Below are 20,774 nucleotides of genomic sequence, written 5' to 3' on the forward strand. Positions count from 1 at the left end.
GTTTTCTGCTTAATTGTTAAATGAAATCCCTTAGAAGAACATTAGCGGGTCTGGTATTTCGACAGATCATACTCGGACTAGACAAAATTTAAACTAAACTATAGAATTTAGCCATCTTGAGGTCTATTCCTTGGAGAAGAGAAGGAGCAAGCCAAAGTTTTACTTGACTTAACTGAAGAGAAGGGTTCCTAATCATATAGTTGCTTTTGTAGTTGTTTTAACGTCAAAACTGTTAAGGAAAGATTCCTAGTTAGCTTTCCTTGGACATACTACACAACAAAGTCACTGCTGATCGGATAAAACTATGATTCTGGTACGGTTACGCAGATGTGACTCTCGTGAGAACGTTCTAATGTAGTAGTTGATATCCGTAGATAGCTTATACATCCATTTAGACTTCATTACTTCGAAATCTTCAATACAAACTTTACGCACATAACTTGTAATACCCGCACACTGTGTCGCGGCCACTTTTGCAAATGCCGCTTCCTCAATTTATGTTAATTGAAAAAAAAAAAAAAAACAAATTTAATCTCATTTTGCAATAGTCTCGTTCTACTTGCATTTTTTCTTTTTTATTTTGCACTTAAAGTTGCTTGAAAGTTGTCGTGTTTTTAAACAATTAACGTTTCTGTAGAATTTTACCGCGCCCGTTTGGCACATTGTATCATTTTCTCATTGTTACGCTTAAACTTGTACATAAATAATGGTTCTTTCGTTACTCCCCACAAATAATAAACATATTTGCAAGAATAAACAAAGCTGATTTAAACAAACATGTTACAAACTTAAATACACCTTACTTTTGCTCGTAGCGCGCCGCTCCAGTCACCTTAGTCACCCGCCAGCTGTTTGCTTGTTGTTGGCATTTACTGACCATCACTCGTACGTTCGCATAGTTCGTTGGAAATCCACGGTGTCAGTGGGTAATTCAAGAAGCGGAAAAAGATATCAGGTGCACTCTGAGAATTGAATTGAGGCCTGGATTGCGTAAAGCAAAAAAAGCCGCAAAGCAACTGGTTTTTTTGTTTGTGTGTCGGATTATATATATTTTTTCGTCATATGTGTGGCGAAAGGCAGTTTTTATCGTGGATCTGTATGCGTTTGACTTTTCTGTTTGAAAGGATTGAATCAACAAATATATAATTAAGATGATTTTGAAATTTTTTCTATCACCGACTCTGCTTCGGTTCAGGTTCTAGGAACTGTAGTTAAAATATATATTTTCGAATGGAATAAAACTTGGTTCTAGATGTGATCTCATCTGAGATGCTTTCTAGCGATGATACGAATTCGACTTTATTTTTATATCGGCCTCAAATAATACCCAAAAAATATAGATAAAAGTCATCCAGGATTTTGTATTAACAGAACTTTCGAGAATTTGGGCTTGGTTAAGGCAATCTTCCTTAGCTTCATAAATTTTGTCACAAGTCAAAAATCGTAAAAAATTCTCTTAGTTCAACGACTAACAGTACCAAAAAGGACAACACTTACAGGAAATTTTATTATGTAAAACGCCTAAATGTAGGAAACGATTTTCGAAATATCGTGTTTTCATTACGAATGAGCACTTTAAGAGTTACATGATTAAGAGATCCTAACATTGCAACAATGAGATCTCAAATTTACCAGAATTTTGGCGTTTCAAGTGATAAATTGTCTAAAGAAGATGGGTTAAAGGCTTTACGACTGACATTAAATGGTTAACAGATATAGAATGCTCTTGTCTAGAAAAGGCTCAAAAAGAAAGCGTGAGAAATGAGTTAAATGAGTTCTGGAACATCTTTAGCTCCAGATTGGTGATTCCGCAATAAAAAATTTTTTTGTGCTTTGCCGGTGGTGCAAAGCACATAAGACCCCAAAGTTGTCTTTTTTCTTTTCTTTCTTTTTCTTCGTTTGTCGCATGTTTTGCAATTCGCAGTGCATTTATAACTAAGCAAATCGTATGTATTTATAGGCGTATTAGTAATCTACCGCTACTAATTGCATACACATATTTTCATAATAGCCATTCCCCATATTTATATATACGCGCATACGGACATAAACGCATAACATTACCTGCGTGCAGATATTTAAATTGCATAATAGACGCATATCTACGATGTTTTTATGATTGCTTTGTTGTTGTTGCACATACGCATCGAAGACTGCAATGGCATTTGCCGCTTTCAAATACAACTACAAATACAAATACAAATATGGTACAAATTCATGAAACATTCGTATGCAAATAACTGTGTTTTGTTTGTTTAGTTGTTGTTGTTGATGTTGATAGTTTGTCATCTTCACGCAAATAACATTTGAAAGTTTTTCCCATTAAAATTGCATACTAGTATTTTGTATGTGTATGTTGCAAAGCGCGCCACATTAGAGCGGGTTGCTAAATGATACTAAAAAGAATTCATAAATAATACATTTCCAGAAAGCTAAAGATTTTTGGGTCTTTTGAAAGTATAGGTTAAAATCGTTGCCCTACAGAGTTGATCTTGCCGATGATATTTCATAATGCAACCCCTCAGATATTGCTGCAAATTTCCGTGATCCCAAAATTTCGGGATTATCATGTAAATATTAAATTTAACAATTATTAAAACATTCATATGAAAATCCCTAGATTTCGGTATTTTTAATAACTTCAAGTCGGGAATCCGAATTTTTTTGGTACAAAAATTAGTAATTCGTTTGAATAATAATTAGTAAATTAAAAAAAAAAAATAAAAAAAATCGCCATAAAAATGATTAATTCGGTGGAAAAATTATTAGTAAGTTATTATAAAATTTTTGGAAGTTTTTTTTTTAATTAAAAAATCGGGATAATTTTTCGTCACAAAAATTATTAATTCGACGGAAAATAATTAGTTCATTATTATTATGATTAATTATGATTATGAAAAATTGTACATAAAAATTAAGTTTATCAAAGCAATATGGGCACTTTTTGAATGGACATGAAGTATAATAATATAGAAACTATATTCGAAGGAAGTGGTTTTATTTAAATGATTAAATATTAGTAAATAGTAAATACAAAATATTTCACCATAATTTCAACAGATCTTCTTCTTCTTCTTCTTGACTGGCGTAGACACCGCTTACGCGGTTATAGCCGAGTCCAAAACAGCGCGCCACGCATCTCTCTTTCTGGCAGTTTGGCGCCAATTGGTTATTCCAAGCGAAGCCAGGTCCCTCTCCACCTGGTCCTTCCATCGGAGTGGAGGTCTCCCTCTTCCTCTGCTGCCACCAGCGGGTACTGCATCGAATACTTTCAGAGCTGGAGCACCTTCATCCATTCGAACAACATGTCCTAGCCAGCGTAGCCGCTGTTTTTTTATTCGCTGGACTATGTCTATGTCGTCGAATAACACATACAGCTCATCGTTCCATCGTCTGCGGTATTCGCCGTTGCCAATTCTTAAGGGACCATAAATCTTCCGCAAAACCTTTCTCTCGAAAACTCCTAGTGCCGTCTCATCGGATGTTGACATCGTCCACGCTTCTGCACCGTAAAGTAGGACGGGAATGATGAGAGACTTGTAGAGTTTGGTTTTTGTTCGTCGAGAGAGGACTTTACTTTTCAATTGCCTACTTAGTCCATAGTAGCACCTGTTAGCAAGAGTGATTCTGCGTTGGATTTCCACGCTGACATTGTTATTGCTGTTAATGCTGGTTCCCAGGTAGACGAAATTATCTACAACTTCAAAGTTATGACTGTCAACAGTGACGTGGGAGCCAAGACGCGAATGCGCTGACTGTTTGTTTGACGACAGGAGATATTTCGTCTTGTCCTCGTTCACCACCAGACCCATACGTTTCGCTTCCTTATCCAGTCTGGAGAAAGCAGAACTAAAGCTCTTACATTATCATTATCAGCATTTTCATCATTATTATCAGGATTTTCATCAAATTCTAAAACTGAAACAATAGGTCTATGGTAACTAAAGTATGAAATGAACAATTTTAATTTAAATCAATTTATATATCTTGTGAATACTGCATCAATAGTAGTTTTGTATTTTGTTGTGCTAAGATTGCGATCATTGGACATCGTTAAATCAAATTCTTCATATAAAAATTCAATTAATGATTGATTTATGACATCTGATCAAATCTTCTATTAATTTTCATCATACATAGTGCAGAAGCAGCTTTAGAATAATTGAGTAAATTTGAATACAAGAACTCTCGTATTGCTTGTAAAGACTGTTTTGGTGAAATATAAACGGCAGCCATTATTACTGTATGTCCATTAGAATGGCATTGGGAAATACATATGTATATCACCAATATTCGAAACATTAGTGCTAAACATACTGGTATATCTCGCATGCACTTCCATATGATCTGTAGAAAATGTGACCATAGTATCATCGGACCGATAGAGAAATGTAGAAATTAAATCAATAAATTTGAAATGAAATATTTAAATAAATAAATTTTCCATTTAATATTCAATTCTAAAATAATATAAAAAACTCTCAATCTTGTCTGTAGCGAGGGCACGTACGAATTGACATGTAATTAAGACCAAGGAATAAGTGAGTACAATCAAATTGTTACTATACACTCGTTTGAGTCTTAAATTGACGGCACATATAAGTGTAGAAATACTATGATTTTTTTTTTTTTTTGGTTGCGTGGAAATGAGTCTTTGTCATTTTTGATATTAGTATTAGTACTCATTTGCACTAATTTGTTTGGCTCATGAGTTAGTGCACTAATTTCATTAGTACTCAATCTGGTGTATATCTGTGTAAAATCTCATCTGTCGCGAAAACGGCTGAAAATGCTCACCCACAAAAGTGCCTAAGTGCCTATAAGAAGTTTTCACTTCAAAAATTGTTATGAAATTCTTGAAGATAATATTTATGAATTAAAAAATCAGGATCCCGAAAATTTCAATTTAAAAATTAATAATTTGATGAGAAAATAATTTGATATTGAAATTAATAATTTAATGAAAAAATAAATTGCTCCCAAAATTTTCAAATTCAAAATTTTTTTGAAATCCTCGGTGAAACGACCCTGTCTAATACTTTAGAGGTCCACACATTCATTCAACGTTTTGTTTGCCAACAAGTTGAATGCATTTACAATTTGTTTGTTGTACAGGCGAAGCAGTCTGTCTATATATCTATGTATCTATCTCTTTCGTTTCCATTTATAAGCTGGCTGCTGGGAGTAAATTTTGTCTATGTCCCTTAAAATTGACGATTATTTGAGATGCTGCAGCAGCAACTCCTTTGTGAACCTTGCTTGACTTGCACACCTACACATTTGTATAAATATAGGAACATACACATAAACAAGTACGAGTATATAGAGATATTTGCTTTTGCATGCTGTCTGCCCTTTGTTCAAATTTCCGCAGTCTTTTGGGAGCAAACGTGCTCATCACAAGAATATATACACATGTACATATATATAGAAAAATTTGCATAGTTTACGCGAAAATGCAGCTAAATATATACTAGTATATGGAGTTATATGTAAATATCTCTGTATATTTGTATAGTTTAAGCTAGTGTATTTGTAAAGCTGCAAAGTTTGTTATCCTTCTTGTAATTTTTTTTTGCTTTTTTGCTATTAACATGTCAACGCCATTGATGTTAGCTATTGTTTTGGTGGAAAATATACATACATACATATTTATATGTATGTCTGTCTGTGTGTTTATTTGTATTTATGCTTGCATTTACGACTAAGCTATGTTGACACAGTCCAATATAAATTTGCAGCTTTTTCAAATGTCATTCACACTTTGTTAGTGACACATTTTGGTCATAATAGATAGCGCGCTAATACATACAGACATACATACATACATAGATGCATACAGGCATTAGATACTTTTTATTACACCATAGCTTTTGATAACATAGGCTTAGACTTGCACTAGTTGCATTTACTTTTTATTTTATTTTTCTATGGAAAAGCTGAAAAGCGCTTTTTTCTCTGTTTGGAAATGCATTCAATGTGATTTTGTAAGTAAAAAGTTGTAATCGCCTTTTTTATATAAGGCCTTAAACTGTTAAAAAATTTCCATAGATTTACAGTTGCATTAGTTTTTTATTGTTGTTGGTTGGCTTAAATACATTAATCGTTTCACTAAACCCTAATCTATATAAAAAATTTACGAATTTAAATAAAAATTTACAGTTTTGACAGTTATAAAGATTTCGTTTCGTCGCTTATCTACTTGTCTATGTATGAACTATGCGCCGTCATCAGATATTTTAAATGTGAAAGTAGAAAGGGCATGCGGATATTGGTCTATTGGTATAACCATTCGATTTGATTTATATCAGTTGCTTGTTCTATTCGCAAGTCTCCTACGTTTGGCATTTTTAAGACTTTCGGTATGTTTTTGGGTATGTAGATAAGCGGTAAGCCATTCGAAGTTCAACTGTCGAAATTTCGCAAATAATTTTATTGATTTGTGACACGGTCCATCGATCGATTTTATCGGCATCAAATTTTCTTTTCTCGAATCCCCAAATATTTATGAATTACAGAGGTAGTCAAAATTATTTACACATCGGACGTATTTTTACAAGTTTCACACAAAAAGCTTTCGCTTGTTGTTGTTGTTGTCGCAGGGTAACAAAATGCTATGTTTTTGTAAACCTTGATCTATTTCCGAGCGAATGAAGTCGGTTTGGCAAGAATAGCTAGAAATATGGCGGAGAAATAAGCAAATTAACTGAAGACTCACAGTAGTCAAAAGTATTTACACACATTTTTTTGGTTTAACATTTTTTGTTTAAACAATTTTTTAGAATTATTTATTTTTTTGCGTTTTAATAAATTTTATTTCAATTAAAAAAATATTAAAAAAAAATTATTTAAAAAAAAATATTAAAAACAAAATTATTTGAAAAAAATATTTCAAAAAAAAATATTTTAAAAAATATTAAAAAAAAATTATTTAAAAAAAATATTAAAAAAACATATTTAAAAAAAAAATTTAAAAAAATAGAAATGACGTGGGATCATTGTCTTTTGTCCCATGTGTATTTCATTTGAATTCTTATTAATGAAAGCTGATATTTAAAAACTTTAAATGACAAGTAAAAAACAATATTTAAGCAAATAATTGCTATTACCGTTATATGACTTCCACTATTTTCATGTATTTATTCAAAATTAAAATAACTGCACCAAATTTTGTTTTCGATGAAGTTTTATCGGAAAATCGATTACTAATTATTAAGCACTAGTCCCTACATAAAGATTACTCCGAGCGTAGAGCATTCCAATAGTTTTTTATATTCCTCTTAATGCAGCAAGAACTCGATTCTCGTTCTATTCAATTAACACAGAATTTTCAAAATTGCATTATTTTAGACGTATTGAATCATATGAAAGAATTTGTGATATTTTTGCCAAATATATATACAAAATACGACGGTGGCTCAAATAGCACGTAGAATCGCCATTTTCCGACACATACTTATAATTAAGATGACAGATGATATTTTAGGATTAAATAATAATCAGTCTAGAAATTCATAAATAATTTCCATACATAATATAAGAAGAAAATTTTGGGAAAGAAACAATAATTATCAAACCCCAGTTTTGTATTTTCACCAGTCAAAACACTTTCTTTCCCTTCTCCCTCGTAAAATACATACGCACGTTCCTTTGTTGTATTCAAAGTGTCAGTTATCTCTATTAACTTCGTTTTATATCAGCCAAACTCATTTTGTACATTTTTTGATGTTTTCCTGTTAGTTCCACAGCATTCATACAGTCTGTTTTCTGAAGTAAAGCCTACTGAAACCGAAATTCTTGAAATTATTAAATTAGAAGAAAAAGATTAAAAGACTGAAGTTTTTCAAGTGATGCTTAGATGGGGAATAATCTAATGGAACCTGGAACAATGATTTCAGCTCTGTTTTAGAATATCTGGTTACAAGCTAATCCTCTCTCTCGAAAGCATCAAAATACCCCGAAAATATGTTAATGTGCCGACCGGGACATAGTGTTGTACGCGATATTGGGAGGTTGATAATCTACCTTTTTTCTAGTTGAGTGTATTCTGGAGTTCTTATGACTACGGGTGATCTCTTTGTAAGCTGTCTTAGGTAGTAGGTAGTAGTGTTTATTAGCTTTTGGATCACTGGAGAATATATCTAAATAAAATACATGTATATACAATGTAAGGCCTTTAAATTATACTCAGAGTCAGCATTCTATGTTATTTATTGCATAACAATGAACACACAATTGACAATCCATACACTATTCTAATCTAACGTCCATTTCAAGTAGAACACGCTGGTATGTCTAATGACTCTATATCTAAATGATATATGCAACTTCAGAGTACTCAAGTGAAAACCGCTTTATGAATGAATTTCGTTTCTACACAACACATCTTACACACATATCACGCTGAGCATGCACATAATTCATGCTTTAAATTGCTTGAGCACTGGTGGTCCAGCAGCCACTAAAGACTGCGCCGCAACAGCTTCCCAGAGAAGAATGCCAACAAATATGCTTTAATTGCAATTTCTACATAGAGATAGACAGAGATACAAACAAATATACTGGTGTCTAAGTAACACGAGCAGACCAACATATATATAGATATGCAAATGCTTATCAGTGGAATGGTTTCACAGACACTTACACATACTCACTTATGTACGTATGTATGTTTATATCTGAGAATGCAAATCTTTGATTGACATTACAAGAACATCGTAATTTGCTATCGCAACGAATGAACAATGACTAAAATTGTCACTTCAAAGTGTGGACTCGGTTTTACGTGTTGGTGGGGGGCTGGTGGTAACAAAGCGTAGCTGAGATTGAACTGAAGCAACGCGCACATCAGAATTTGTAGAGAAGTAAAAGCAGAAAGTGAAGTGCTTTCAACTCTTCGAAAGAAATGTAGCAAATCAGTGAAGGCAGACACTTTCATGGACACACATACGTATGTTTATATTTAAGCATATAAAGTGAGTGTATGTGTGTAGTGTGGCAACACTGTATCTCTGCACATTGATTGAATTGATAGGTGCCCTTTTGTATTTAAATGCAGCCACTTAAAGCTTAAAACCCAAAAAAAGAGTAAAATAAATCAGGCAAAAATAAAGTAGAATAAAAATTATATGCATAAGCAGCAGAACACACACAAATGTACATCCAAGCAATTACAACAAAAACTGCACGAAAAGAAGACATTGAAGTGGTCTGGTAAACGCTAAGTAGCTGCACTGCATTCGCCACAGTGATTGCGGGGTTAATTTCTCATGCGCTGCATTGTTAGGATCAAGTTGGTGGACGCAGGCAGCAGTGACTTTTTGATTTAAGAAACATTAAACGCATATGGATAGCAAGGAATGCGTTTAATTGCGCTTTAAAGTGCGCAAGCAGATGTGGGTCATGCATAAAAATAATAAAGCAAAAGTAATATTGATTTCGGCTTTTTTTTTAAATCTTTAATGGAATTTTTTTAAGGAAATTTTTGTTGTAATATTTTTTAAATTATTATTATTTTTTTTATTTCTTTTTAATATTTTTGTATAAGTATTATTTTAGCCTTTTGAAAAAATTTATAAAAAAAAATATTTAAAAACATATTTAAAAAAACAAATATTAACAAAAAATATTGAAAAAAAAATTTAAAAACATAATTTAATTAATTTTGAAATTAAAATTTTTTTAGTACTATATTATTAAAAAAAATATTAAAAAATAAATATGAAAAGAAACATTAAAAAAAAATTTAAAAAATATTTAAAAAAATAAATTTTAACAAAAAATATTGAAAAAAAAATTTAAAAACATAATTTAATTAATTTTACTTTTTAATTTAATTGTACTATATTAATAAAAAAAATAAAAAAAAAATGTTAAAAAATATTTAAAAACATATTTAAAACAAGTAAGGAAGGGCTAAGTTTGGGTGTAACCGAACATTTTATACTCTCGCAATTTATTTATTTAACTTTATTTTTTAGATTATATAATACACAATTTGACCCACATATTCGTCATATATATTGTATAAAGTCCATTGAAAGTTGGAAACCATAATATTAGGTTAGAAGCACCGAGGTCCTCGTGTTCGATATATGGGGCCTTAAAAACCTATGGTCCGATTTCGGCGATTTTTAGAATGGGGCTGCCACACTATTAACATAGTATTTGTGCAAAGTTCTGCACCGATATCTTCACTAGTGCTTACTTTATATATTGTAAAGTTAACGATTCAGATCGTCTTCAAAGTTCTGGTATATAGGAAGTAGGCGTGGTTGTGAAGCGATTTGGCCGATTTTCACAACATATCATTGGGATGTAAGGATACTATTACAAACCAAGTTTCATTGAAATCGGTCGAGTAGTTCCCGAGATATGGTTGTTGACCCATAAGTGGGCGACGCCACGCCCATTTTCCATTTTGTAAAAAAATCTGAGTGCAGAAAGGGGGTTCGTTAATGAGTTAACCCCCTTTAGTAATTTTCAACCTAACTTTTGTATGGGAGGTGGGCGTGGTTAGGACCCGATTTCTTTCATTTTTGGACTGCAGAAAGTTTGGTTTATATAGCTCTATTGGTTTGCGAGATATGTACAAAAAACTTAGTAGGAGGCGGGGCCATGCCCACTTCCCCAAAAAAATTACATCCAAATATGTCCCTTCATAGTGCGATCCTTCATACCAATTTTTATTTCCATAGCTTTATTTATGGCTTAGTTATGACATTTTATGTGTCTCGGTTTTCGCCATTTTGTGGGCGTGGCAGTGCTCATTTTCGAAAGCAACCTTCCTATGGTGCCAAGAAATAAGTGTGCCAAGTTTCATCCAGATATCTTAATTTTTACTCAAGTTACAGCTTGTACAGACGGACGGGCGGACGGACGGACAGACAGACATTCGGATTTGAACTCCACTCTTCACCCTGATCACTTTGGTATATATAACCCTATATCTAACTCGTTTAGTTTTGGGTGTTACAAACAACCGTTATGTGAACAAAACTATAATACTATCTTTAGCAACATTTGTTGCGAGAGTATAAAAATAAATATTAACAAAAAATATTTAAAAACATAATTTAATTAATTTAATTAACCATGAGTATTTCGTTTGAATTATTATTGATGAAAACTGATACTTTAAATGAAAAATAAAAAACAATATTGAAACAAATAATTACTCACAATTACTCAGAAATAAGTTGCTATTATCTTTATATGATTTCCACTATTTTCATATTTTTAATCAAAATTAAAATAACTTCCCCAAATTTTGTTTTCGATGAAGTTTTATTGGAAAATCGATTGCTAATTATTAAGCACTAGTGCCTATATAAAGATTACTCCGAGCGTAAAACATTCCAAAAATTTTTTTAATCGTCCTAATACAGTCAGAACTCGATTTTCGTTCTATACAATTAAGATAGAATTTTCAAAATTGCATTATTTTAGACGTATTGTATCATATGAAAGAATTCGTGAAATTTTTGCCAAATATATATACAAAATACGAGGGTGGCTCAAATAGTAGAATCGCCATATTCCAATATATATCGAGCCTTTACCGCCATTTTAGCGCAAGCGACAAAAACCAAACTTTACAGGAGAAGGTTTTTTTTAAATACTTTTAACCATTAATGTGGTAGTAATTTAAAATTTCTCATACATTAATGCTTTTCAGACATTTACATATATAATTGAAAAAAAAGTTTTTGGTTTTTGTCGCTAAAATGGCGGTAAAGGCTCGATATATTATGTATTTAGATGATATATTTGGCTTAAATGATAATCATTCCATATAGAAAATTCGCAAATAATTTCCATACATATACTGCTTAAAAGAAGAAAATTTTGCGGTAGAATAAAAAATTAATTATGCCCCAGTGTTTCATTTTCCCAGCCAAAACATTTTCTCTCCGTCCCTCCTCGGAAACACACACTCATATACGAAAAGTTGCGGAAGCAACTGCCAATGTTTCGGCATCAGAAAATCATGAAAATAAAACCGCGAAGTGGTCGCGTTGTTGCAGAATTGTTTGCGAATGCGAATCCGTTGAATGCAATTGCGTACCGCATTATTAATTGACTTCAATTAAATGTTGCAGTTTGCCCCGTTTTTTTGTTGTGTTGCTGTTTTTTTTTGCTAATAAACTTTGTACCCTCCTGTGCTATGCGCACAATAATAGAAATGATTTCACTTAGAGTTTGAAGTTTCCTGCAACAACAACTAGTATTAGACGTGCTCGCTGTAGTTGCTGGACTCAAGTGGTGCATGGAATTCTGTAAATGCATTTGTAGTTTTTCAAGAGTTTTTCTTTTTCAAATTTTCAATTGTTGTGGGGAAGTTTTCTTTGGGATGTAAATCATGTTTATATTGGAGAATTTAAATCTCAGATAGAATGAATATTTTTCTTTACTAGGGGAATGAATATATATTCTTTTATATTTTAAAGATTATCGAGTAAATTTTTTATTGGCGAAAATATACAACTGAGATTTAGAAGCCTCTACATGCTATCTCTTGTACCATCTGTTGGGTTCATAAAGTTAGGTTACATACAACTGAGATTTAGCAGCCTCTACATGTTATCTCTTGTACCATCTGTTGGGTTCATAAAGTAAGGTTAGGTTGAAAAAAAATGTTTCTGCACACCATTACATCCCTGCTGAGACAATGCCAAACCTCATTATAATTTGTGCCATTTTCCATTAACAAAGTGATAAAAAATAACAGTTTTCGCCTCAATAAAATTCAAATTCGCTAATTACTTAACTCTCTTCTTGCCCACCAAAAAATCAAAAAGTCAAAATAGCTATTCTCATGCAAATTCCTGTCTCATTAGTCTAATAACGTAAGTAACCAAACTCCAAACTCCCACCAATAAATACCTGCAAAATTCGTCAAATATGCGTAAGAATCTCAGTGAAGAAGATCGACCTCGGGAGTCGACCGTCGAGTGCCACAAAATGTGCAAGATTTCAAAAACGATAAAGTGTCTGTTGGCGCCCTCAAGCACGCTTTACAACAACCACCACCATTCGAAATGCAAATTTGTGATGGCAGTGATTGTGTACGTCCAAAGGGGTAGGGGTGTGGCAAAATCGAAGTATGGTTGAAAATTTTGCGTGTCTGCAAACAATTCACTATTTTGAGGGTTAAAACCAGACACGCATTTTCACACCCTTTCCGGTGTCGGATGTATGTAAATAAAAGTGCCTACACTTGTCTGTAAATATTTCTGGTACGTACCCTGTTGGGAAAATTTTAAATTACCTCAGAGGTGGACGCTATAAACGGTGTTTTTTTTATTACTTTTTGAGATTTTTTTAATGTGAGGTTATTCATAAGATTATCAAGCAAATATTGGGCTAAAACAAAAAGTTGTGTTTAATCAGAGATTTTTGAGAATCTATCTCTCAAATAGGCGTGATATAACTGTTTTCGAGGCAATTTTAGACTTTTTCTTTCTCTCTATTATGAAAATTGTTATAAACTGAAGTGAATAATGATACTTTTATTTGTATAATTGTCAAATTCTTATTATCGGCTGTCATATCGAAGATTTATCTTATAAAACCGCATCCAACTTCAACCCTTAGAGTAAAATTTAAAATGTTTATAAAAAATATAGATTAAAGAAACTAAATTTATTCCAAATCTATTTCAACGCATTTTCCTTTTCGAGTTTGTAGATATTTCCCATTAAACATAATTTAAAAATTTTAATCCTCCAGATTTCCCTAGAGGGTATCACGAACAAGCGTGTATTCCCGCATACTTATGTATGTACGAGTCTTTATGTATGCTCTCTTTTGCGGATACTGCGTAAGGTCAACGCAATGTCGCATTGTCTAAGGGCGCCACACGCAATATTCTACAATTGTAATTAAAAATGGTTGCGAAAAATTGCCACAGGACAAAATCTGCTATATAGAATAGAAAAAGTGTCACTATGTGTATCTCTCAGAGTTGTTTTGTTGGTGAAATTAAAACGAAATGGTTCTACTTTATTGTTGAACAATTGCTCAAACAAGTGGAAACGGAAGTAGCAAGTGAACGACGGAACGTTTTTTGAATGAAGAAAGGCTTATAGAAGCTCTCAACGAGTGAATATTAAAAAAAGTGCAGAAGTATTTGTGATATCTAAAGTCCTTTGACTTGATCAGCAGATATTTCCATTGTGGGATGACTTTTCTTCTACCAAAGTGATCCTACAAATCTGGTATGTTAAATAGGTATTGATAGTGAGCCCAAATAACCTTTTAAAATTCTCGTTAAGCGCTGGCATTCTAAAAGATGACAACTCATCATTGACTATGTGACGGAACTCCATTTGGTATCGCTAAGGACCAAAACTGGTCTATGTGTGGCTTTGTAGCTTAACCTAACCTACAAATCTAATAACAAAGATGTACTATGCTAACTGGATTAGGTTAGTTATGCTCTGTTCTTACACTAAATCTCTGTTCTGTGAACCTCTTTTGGAGTAACAATATAAATAGACCTTTAGAAGTTCTATCTTGTATTGAGAGCTCAATAGATCCTATCAATGAATTCCGAATTCTCTCAAGTGTTCAAGGGTCCTTTTAAGTTGATATATGAACATTTTGACTTGACTTCCTAAGAGAATCGGGATTTCGAACTGAACTATTTAGTTATAAATCTAATTTAGTATCAATTACTGAAAACCGATCTAAGTTTCAGAAAAACTCCGAATTGATATGTTGACACACCCCTATCACACTATAGGCATATAGACAAACATGAACACGTAGAGAACCAGAAAACGGGGAACAGTCTAAATATGCGTGTTTTAAGAATAAATTAAACAAAATAAAAAACTGAAAAGTCCATTAAAACATGTAAGTCACAATAACGAAGTCACGCTTGGCTGGATCAACCACATGAGCCCCCAATTGTGGTCAGCTGCAACAATAATAAAAAACAACTACCAACAACACTACCGGCATTATATGAATTATATATATATTAAGTATGTTTGTATGTACGTAAATCGATAACGGTTTGCCATGAAATTTTTTAGCAGAAACAAAATTATTTTGGCATGCAAAAAACGTAATGGAAACGAACTGAAATGCGGTGAAGTGTAGTGAATGAATGAATGGGTGAAGAAAAATGTATGTATGTATGTATGTATGAATATATAAATAACAAAAATTAAAAATAGTAAAAATAAAAACAAAAAAGCGAAAACTAAAAGTAAAAAAAATTTTTTAATGAAAACTGTAGCACTGAACTAGACCATGACTTGGCAATGCAAAATATTTTGTGGCAACGCGTGCCGCACATATTTATTTAATAACTGTTTAACCGAAAAAAGCTGGCGGTGGTTGAAGGTGGTACTACAAACATATATATACGGGTGTTTGTTTATTTTTAGAGTACTTATACAGATGCTTTTGAAGAGCCAACATTGAAGCTTGCTGAAGCACTTTCATAGCTATGCACTTTGTAGATATGTATGTTTGTATGTATGTATATACACGAATATGTAGCTGATGTGCCGGTATGAAAGTGATTCGTGTACTTGAGCGCACGCTTTGCATAAAAATTAACAATTTCACTAAAGACAATTAAAAAACACGTTCAAGCGGGTTTGCAAAAATAAAAATAAAAAACATTAAAAAGAAATTAAAAAAATTAAAAAATACAAAAAATCGAAAAAAACATCGAAAAAGGTACGAAAAAAATATGTTTGTTAGCACCCATAAAAGACGCGCTAACCAATTCAACGCCGCCAATCTCCAGTCCAGCTGTCTGACAGCTTTGCTAATTGAGAGCCAAATTGCTCACCGCTAAATATCAGCTGATGGCCATTGATGGCTTAAATTACTGTCTGTCTGCCGGTCTAAACACTTACATAAAGGGTGATTTTTTAAGAGCTTGATAACTTTAAAAAAAAAAAAAACGCATAAAATTTGCAAAATCTCATCGGTTCTTTATTTGAAACGTTAGATTGGTTCATGACATTTACTTTTTGAAGATAATTTCATTTAAATGTTGACCGCGGCTGCGTCTTAGGTGGTCCATTCGGAAAGTCCAATTTTGGGCAACTTTTTCGAGCATTTCGGCCGGAATAGCCCGAATTTCTTCGGAAATGTTGTCTTCCAAAGCTGGAATAGTTGCTGGCTTATTTCTGTAGACTTTAGACTTGACGTAGCCCCACAAAAAATAGTCTAAAGGCGTTAAATCGCATGATCTTGGTGGCCAACTTACGGGTCCATTTCTTGAGATGAATTGTTCTCCGAAGTTTTCCCTCAAAATGGCCATAGAATCGCGAGCTGTGTGGCATGTAGCGCCATCTTGTTGAAACCACATGTCAACCAAGTTCAGTTCTTCCATTTTTGGCAACAAAAAGTTTGTTAGCATCGAACGATAGCGATCGCCATTCACCGTAACGTTGCGTCCAACAGCATCTTTGAAAAAATACGGTCCAATGATTCCACCAGCGTACAAACCACACCAAACAGTGCATTTTTCGGGATGCATGGGCAGTTCTTGAACGGCTTCTGGTTGCTCTTCACCCCAAATGCGGCAATTTTGCTTATTTACGTAGCCATTCAACCAGAAATGAGCCTCATCGCTGAACAAAATTTGTCGATAAAAAAGCGGATTTTCTGCCAACTTTTCTAGGGCCCATTCACTGAAAATTCGACGTTGCTCGTTAGTAAGTCTATTCATGATGAAATGTCAAAGCATACTGAGCATCTTTCTCTTTGACACCATGTCTGAAATCCCACGTGATCTGTCAAATACTAATGCATGAAAATCCTAACCTCAAAAAAATCACCCGTTACATATTGTCCAACAATATATACTCCATATATACATGCATTTAATTACTTTGTTCGCCGTCTGTAAACGTCGCTTTAATTGCACACGCCAAATGGTCCGTCCATTTAGTTTGATGAATTTGAGAATAATGTAAATGAAATTGATAATCAACTCTTATAGAGAGAGATATTCGTTCATTTGTATTTGTGTGCGAATGCTGATAATAGTCGTGAGTTGCTGCGCATAATCGCCATCGACCCCGTTATCATTGAAGTTGATAATAATGACACTGCATTAAGGCGTTACTGATGAATTGTTGTTATTGTGGTATTATGACAACGACCGACGTCAACGTCAGCAAAACGTGCGCGCTGCACCCATGGCAACGCCACAGCAGTGATAACGTGCTGGAGATGGAGTGGTTGATAAAAGTTCGATTACTTTGAATGGCTTTGAAGAAGGCATACACAATGAGCAGATTTTTGATGATGCCCTAGCCTCCATATTCGCCTGACATGTCTCCGTGGAATTTTTTCTATTTCTTAAAATGAAGAGAACCTTCCCGAAGAGAGCCGTCGTTTTACAAGCATACGAGAAATTATGGAAAGAGCCATATTAATGTAGGCAAAGGAAAAATATTTTATTCCAAAAAAAAAAAGCAAATTCCCGTTATTTTTTGAACATACATTGTACACATTGCTTATCCAGCTGGTAAGTTTTAGTATCAGACCGAACATCTATTGCCAATAATAGTACTTTAATTGGTCTCTTACACAAGTTTGTATCAGACTTATAACTCACATGCTCACAATGTGTCGATCTGTTACTAAATTTTGTTATTCTTCAGTCAGGTTATCAATTTGTTGTGATCAGAACCCCAGTTTGTTCGATAGAAATTGTCGCAGATCTTTTTGGTTTCTGAAATGTTTTAGAAAATTTTTTAGTTCGTATTGCCCGACATATTCCAAAGTATGAAATATCATATACCAGGACCTCTATATTTTTCGTCTAGACTATGGGTTATGGTATTCCTTTAAATGTATCTCGCTCTCTAGAAATAAAAATCACCTTATAAAAAATTTTGCTACCAGAAGGTGCCCTGTTTCTTTTATGTTCCAGCGAAACATTTTTTATCGTATGAAGGGTTACAGTGATTCATAGATATTCAATTAGCAGTGTTCTTTACTGATAGTGTTCATTTTCATTCATCAAAATTTTTACAGAATACTGTTTGTAGACCAAAAAGTATTGAAAGAACGTATTGCAGCATTAAATTAAAGTATTTTCAGCAAAACGCGGCTAGCATATTTTAGAAAACTATGAAGAAATATTACGAAATTAATTTATGGACCATTAAAAAGAAAAAGTATTTCGAAAAATAGTAAAATAGAAAAAAATCAACAATGCTGCATTCAAAACTCCCCCTCAACTACTGAGGAACAAAAACAAAACAAAACAAAAAATTAAATTTAAAACTACAAAAACAAAAACAAAACCAACACACACATAAACTAACGAACGCTCACTAGACAAAATATACAACTTTATTTTTATGCTTTCAAACACTTGGGGAAAATTATTGTAGCAACATTTTTGAGTGAACAACAAGAGACCAACGACGACAGACAACACAAAACTGCAACAACAACAAAAACATAAACTTACGAGCGACCGGCAATGCTTAGATAATATAAACAGAGGCAACTGCTGACGCTGAATCTTTTGGGAAAATTCGGTCAAGGTTATTTACAGACAACGAACTATTGCACTCATATACATTTTGTTGTTGTTTCTATACATATTCTAGTTATAAGCACTAAGTTCTAAAGACCTATAGATAGCATTGGCATATGATATCTATTGTGTAAGCAAATGTGCGCTTAAGAAAATGTTTAGTTTAAGTTTCCAATAACAAAAAAGAAATAATAATGATACAAAAAGCGGAGATAATAAAACCGGAAAAGTCGGATATCCCAATTTTAAAGGCCGCCGTATTAAGTGGGCACTTCACATAGTGGGACGCTTTTCCAATTAGTTGCACTACTGACACTTCCAGGCAGTCAAAGGTTGAGTGTATATTTTCGTGCTCTGTTTTTTCATTTTTTTTTTTCTAATTTGCCTTTGAAATTTCCTTCAATCACTTAGTAGCGGCAGCGTGCCGTCTTCGAAAATCGACACTTAAGTTCGAGTACTTATTTGTAGCAGCCATATTTCAGCACTTTAAGGTAATCAGGCAGGAAATTTGTAGTCATAAATTTTGTGCGTTTGCCGCGTTTTTAAACCAAATGGCTTTGGGGCCTCTAATGCCGGCATATTCTCACTACTAAGTGGGCTATTAAAATAGTGTGTTTTTGCTTGTGTTGTCTGGCGTTTTTGTTTTGAAATAAATCTCAATTTTTTCGGTGGATTATAAATTGGTTGATAGTGAAAATGGAAGTAAGCTAGATAAATGATGATTCAATGATTCATAGGGGAGGAGAATGTAGGCGGAATATTTGATATTTTTGTAATGTGGTGAAGGAATTAGTAATTAAAAAAAATGAAGAGATTTTTGTCAATTTTTCTGGCCTAACGGTATTAGGGGATGTATTTCAGTTGGATTATATTTTTTTTGAAAACTGAAATTTCTCCTAAATAATGTACATAATACTAATTAAAAGAGTTAAAGTTACTTGGAAATACAATGGTGTACGTAATAATTAAGAATTGAGAGTATAGACATCGTCAAAAAAATGTAGTCTTACAGTGAGAGCCCAATCGTAACTAGGCAGAAACCTTATTACCAAAGAGAGATGTCTTGTAATGTGTTGTAATGAGCTTTGTGAGACCCAGCAGAGTATACTGCAAGAGAAGAAAGACCATCTCTCATTCACTTCAGATAAAAATGCTTTTCGAAGCAGAATATCTCAATAGCAATAGCATTCAATGGCTAAGATCTCTTCTTAAATGTCCTACAGTGGTTTAGAGACTTTAGAGACCTCCAATTTTTGTTGATAAGAAAATCATCTTAGTAGATATCCAGACAGAGATAAATATCCAGATTAGAGTACAGAAACATTCCCTTCGAATCATCCACATATTTGTTTCTATATTATGTTTTCTCTAAGTTTATTATTTTTTTACTCCATCATCTTCGTTAAAACTTATGAATATCACAAATTTACAAATGTTTCTAACATATCAGTGTCAATTAATTTTATTCGCTTGTGGTTCCAAAAGCGTTGCCCACCAGATGTCAAATATACATATTATAATATACACAAATTGTAGCCCATCAAATTAGGGACAAACTCATTTCATTTATCACACCCTATGGCGCTTCAACGAACATTCCCTGAGCGCACCTACGCTTTTATTTACAATGATAATGCGAAATTCTTAACATTTTCTTCTTTATTATCGAAATGTCCTTCAACAAGACAATTCGACGCAATAACAACTTTTGTTTTTGTTCCTATACCTCTCATGTTTTTCCTTTCTTTGCTTGCGTGTCATCATAATATCTTACAATTAACTGTGCTGTGTCGTCTTTAATGATTCCATTTAAAAGACACCTTGACTTCGTTTTTATATGAAATCAATATTTTGGGTGTGTAATAGCCGTATCCTTTGACCTTTATCTGTATACTTCACGGCTGTTTACATTTCTTTTGACAGCTCGTAAATTTGCGGCAAACAGGATGATGTCAACTAGCGATTTTTGTAATTTCTTACTTTTAAACTGTTCTATATTGAAGCAAAATAATTAATTTCTCTCTTTTCTTTTTTTTCTTCTTTTTAGAGCAAATCTCATGTGGTGGAACCTATCGATTTTGAGGGTTTTGTTGCGAAAAACAAAATGCTTATACAAAATGATCCACAGCGGGAGCTCTTGATGTATCCCAATGACGATGTGTCGGTAAGCAATTAAAACTGGCTAGTAGTATAGAAAGAGATTATTTGAGAACTTCTTTTTTAGTGTCTTAAATACATGCCTTTTTAC

General features: G+C 33.2%; 1 protein-coding gene across 3 annotated transcripts in view; it reads left to right on the forward strand.

Moving 5' to 3' along the window:
* Positions 1–20,774, forward strand: part of Dock9_0 (dedicator of cytokinesis protein 9) — a 65,117-nt gene that overhangs the window by 27,252 nt on the left and 17,091 nt on the right. For all 3 annotated transcript variants that reach the window (XM_011182031.3, XM_054226325.1, XM_011182032.3), the window contains exon 2: positions 20,574–20,690. In XM_011182031.3, the coding sequence (XP_011180333.1) occupies positions 20,574–20,690 (117 nt within the window). The remainder of the gene's footprint in view (positions 1–20,573; positions 20,691–20,774) is intronic.

This window comes from Zeugodacus cucurbitae, chromosome 3 (genome assembly GCF_028554725.1).
Source record: "Zeugodacus cucurbitae isolate PBARC_wt_2022May chromosome 3, idZeuCucr1.2, whole genome shotgun sequence".
In the NCBI taxonomy this organism is placed as follows: domain Eukaryota; kingdom Metazoa; phylum Arthropoda; class Insecta; order Diptera; family Tephritidae; genus Zeugodacus; species Zeugodacus cucurbitae.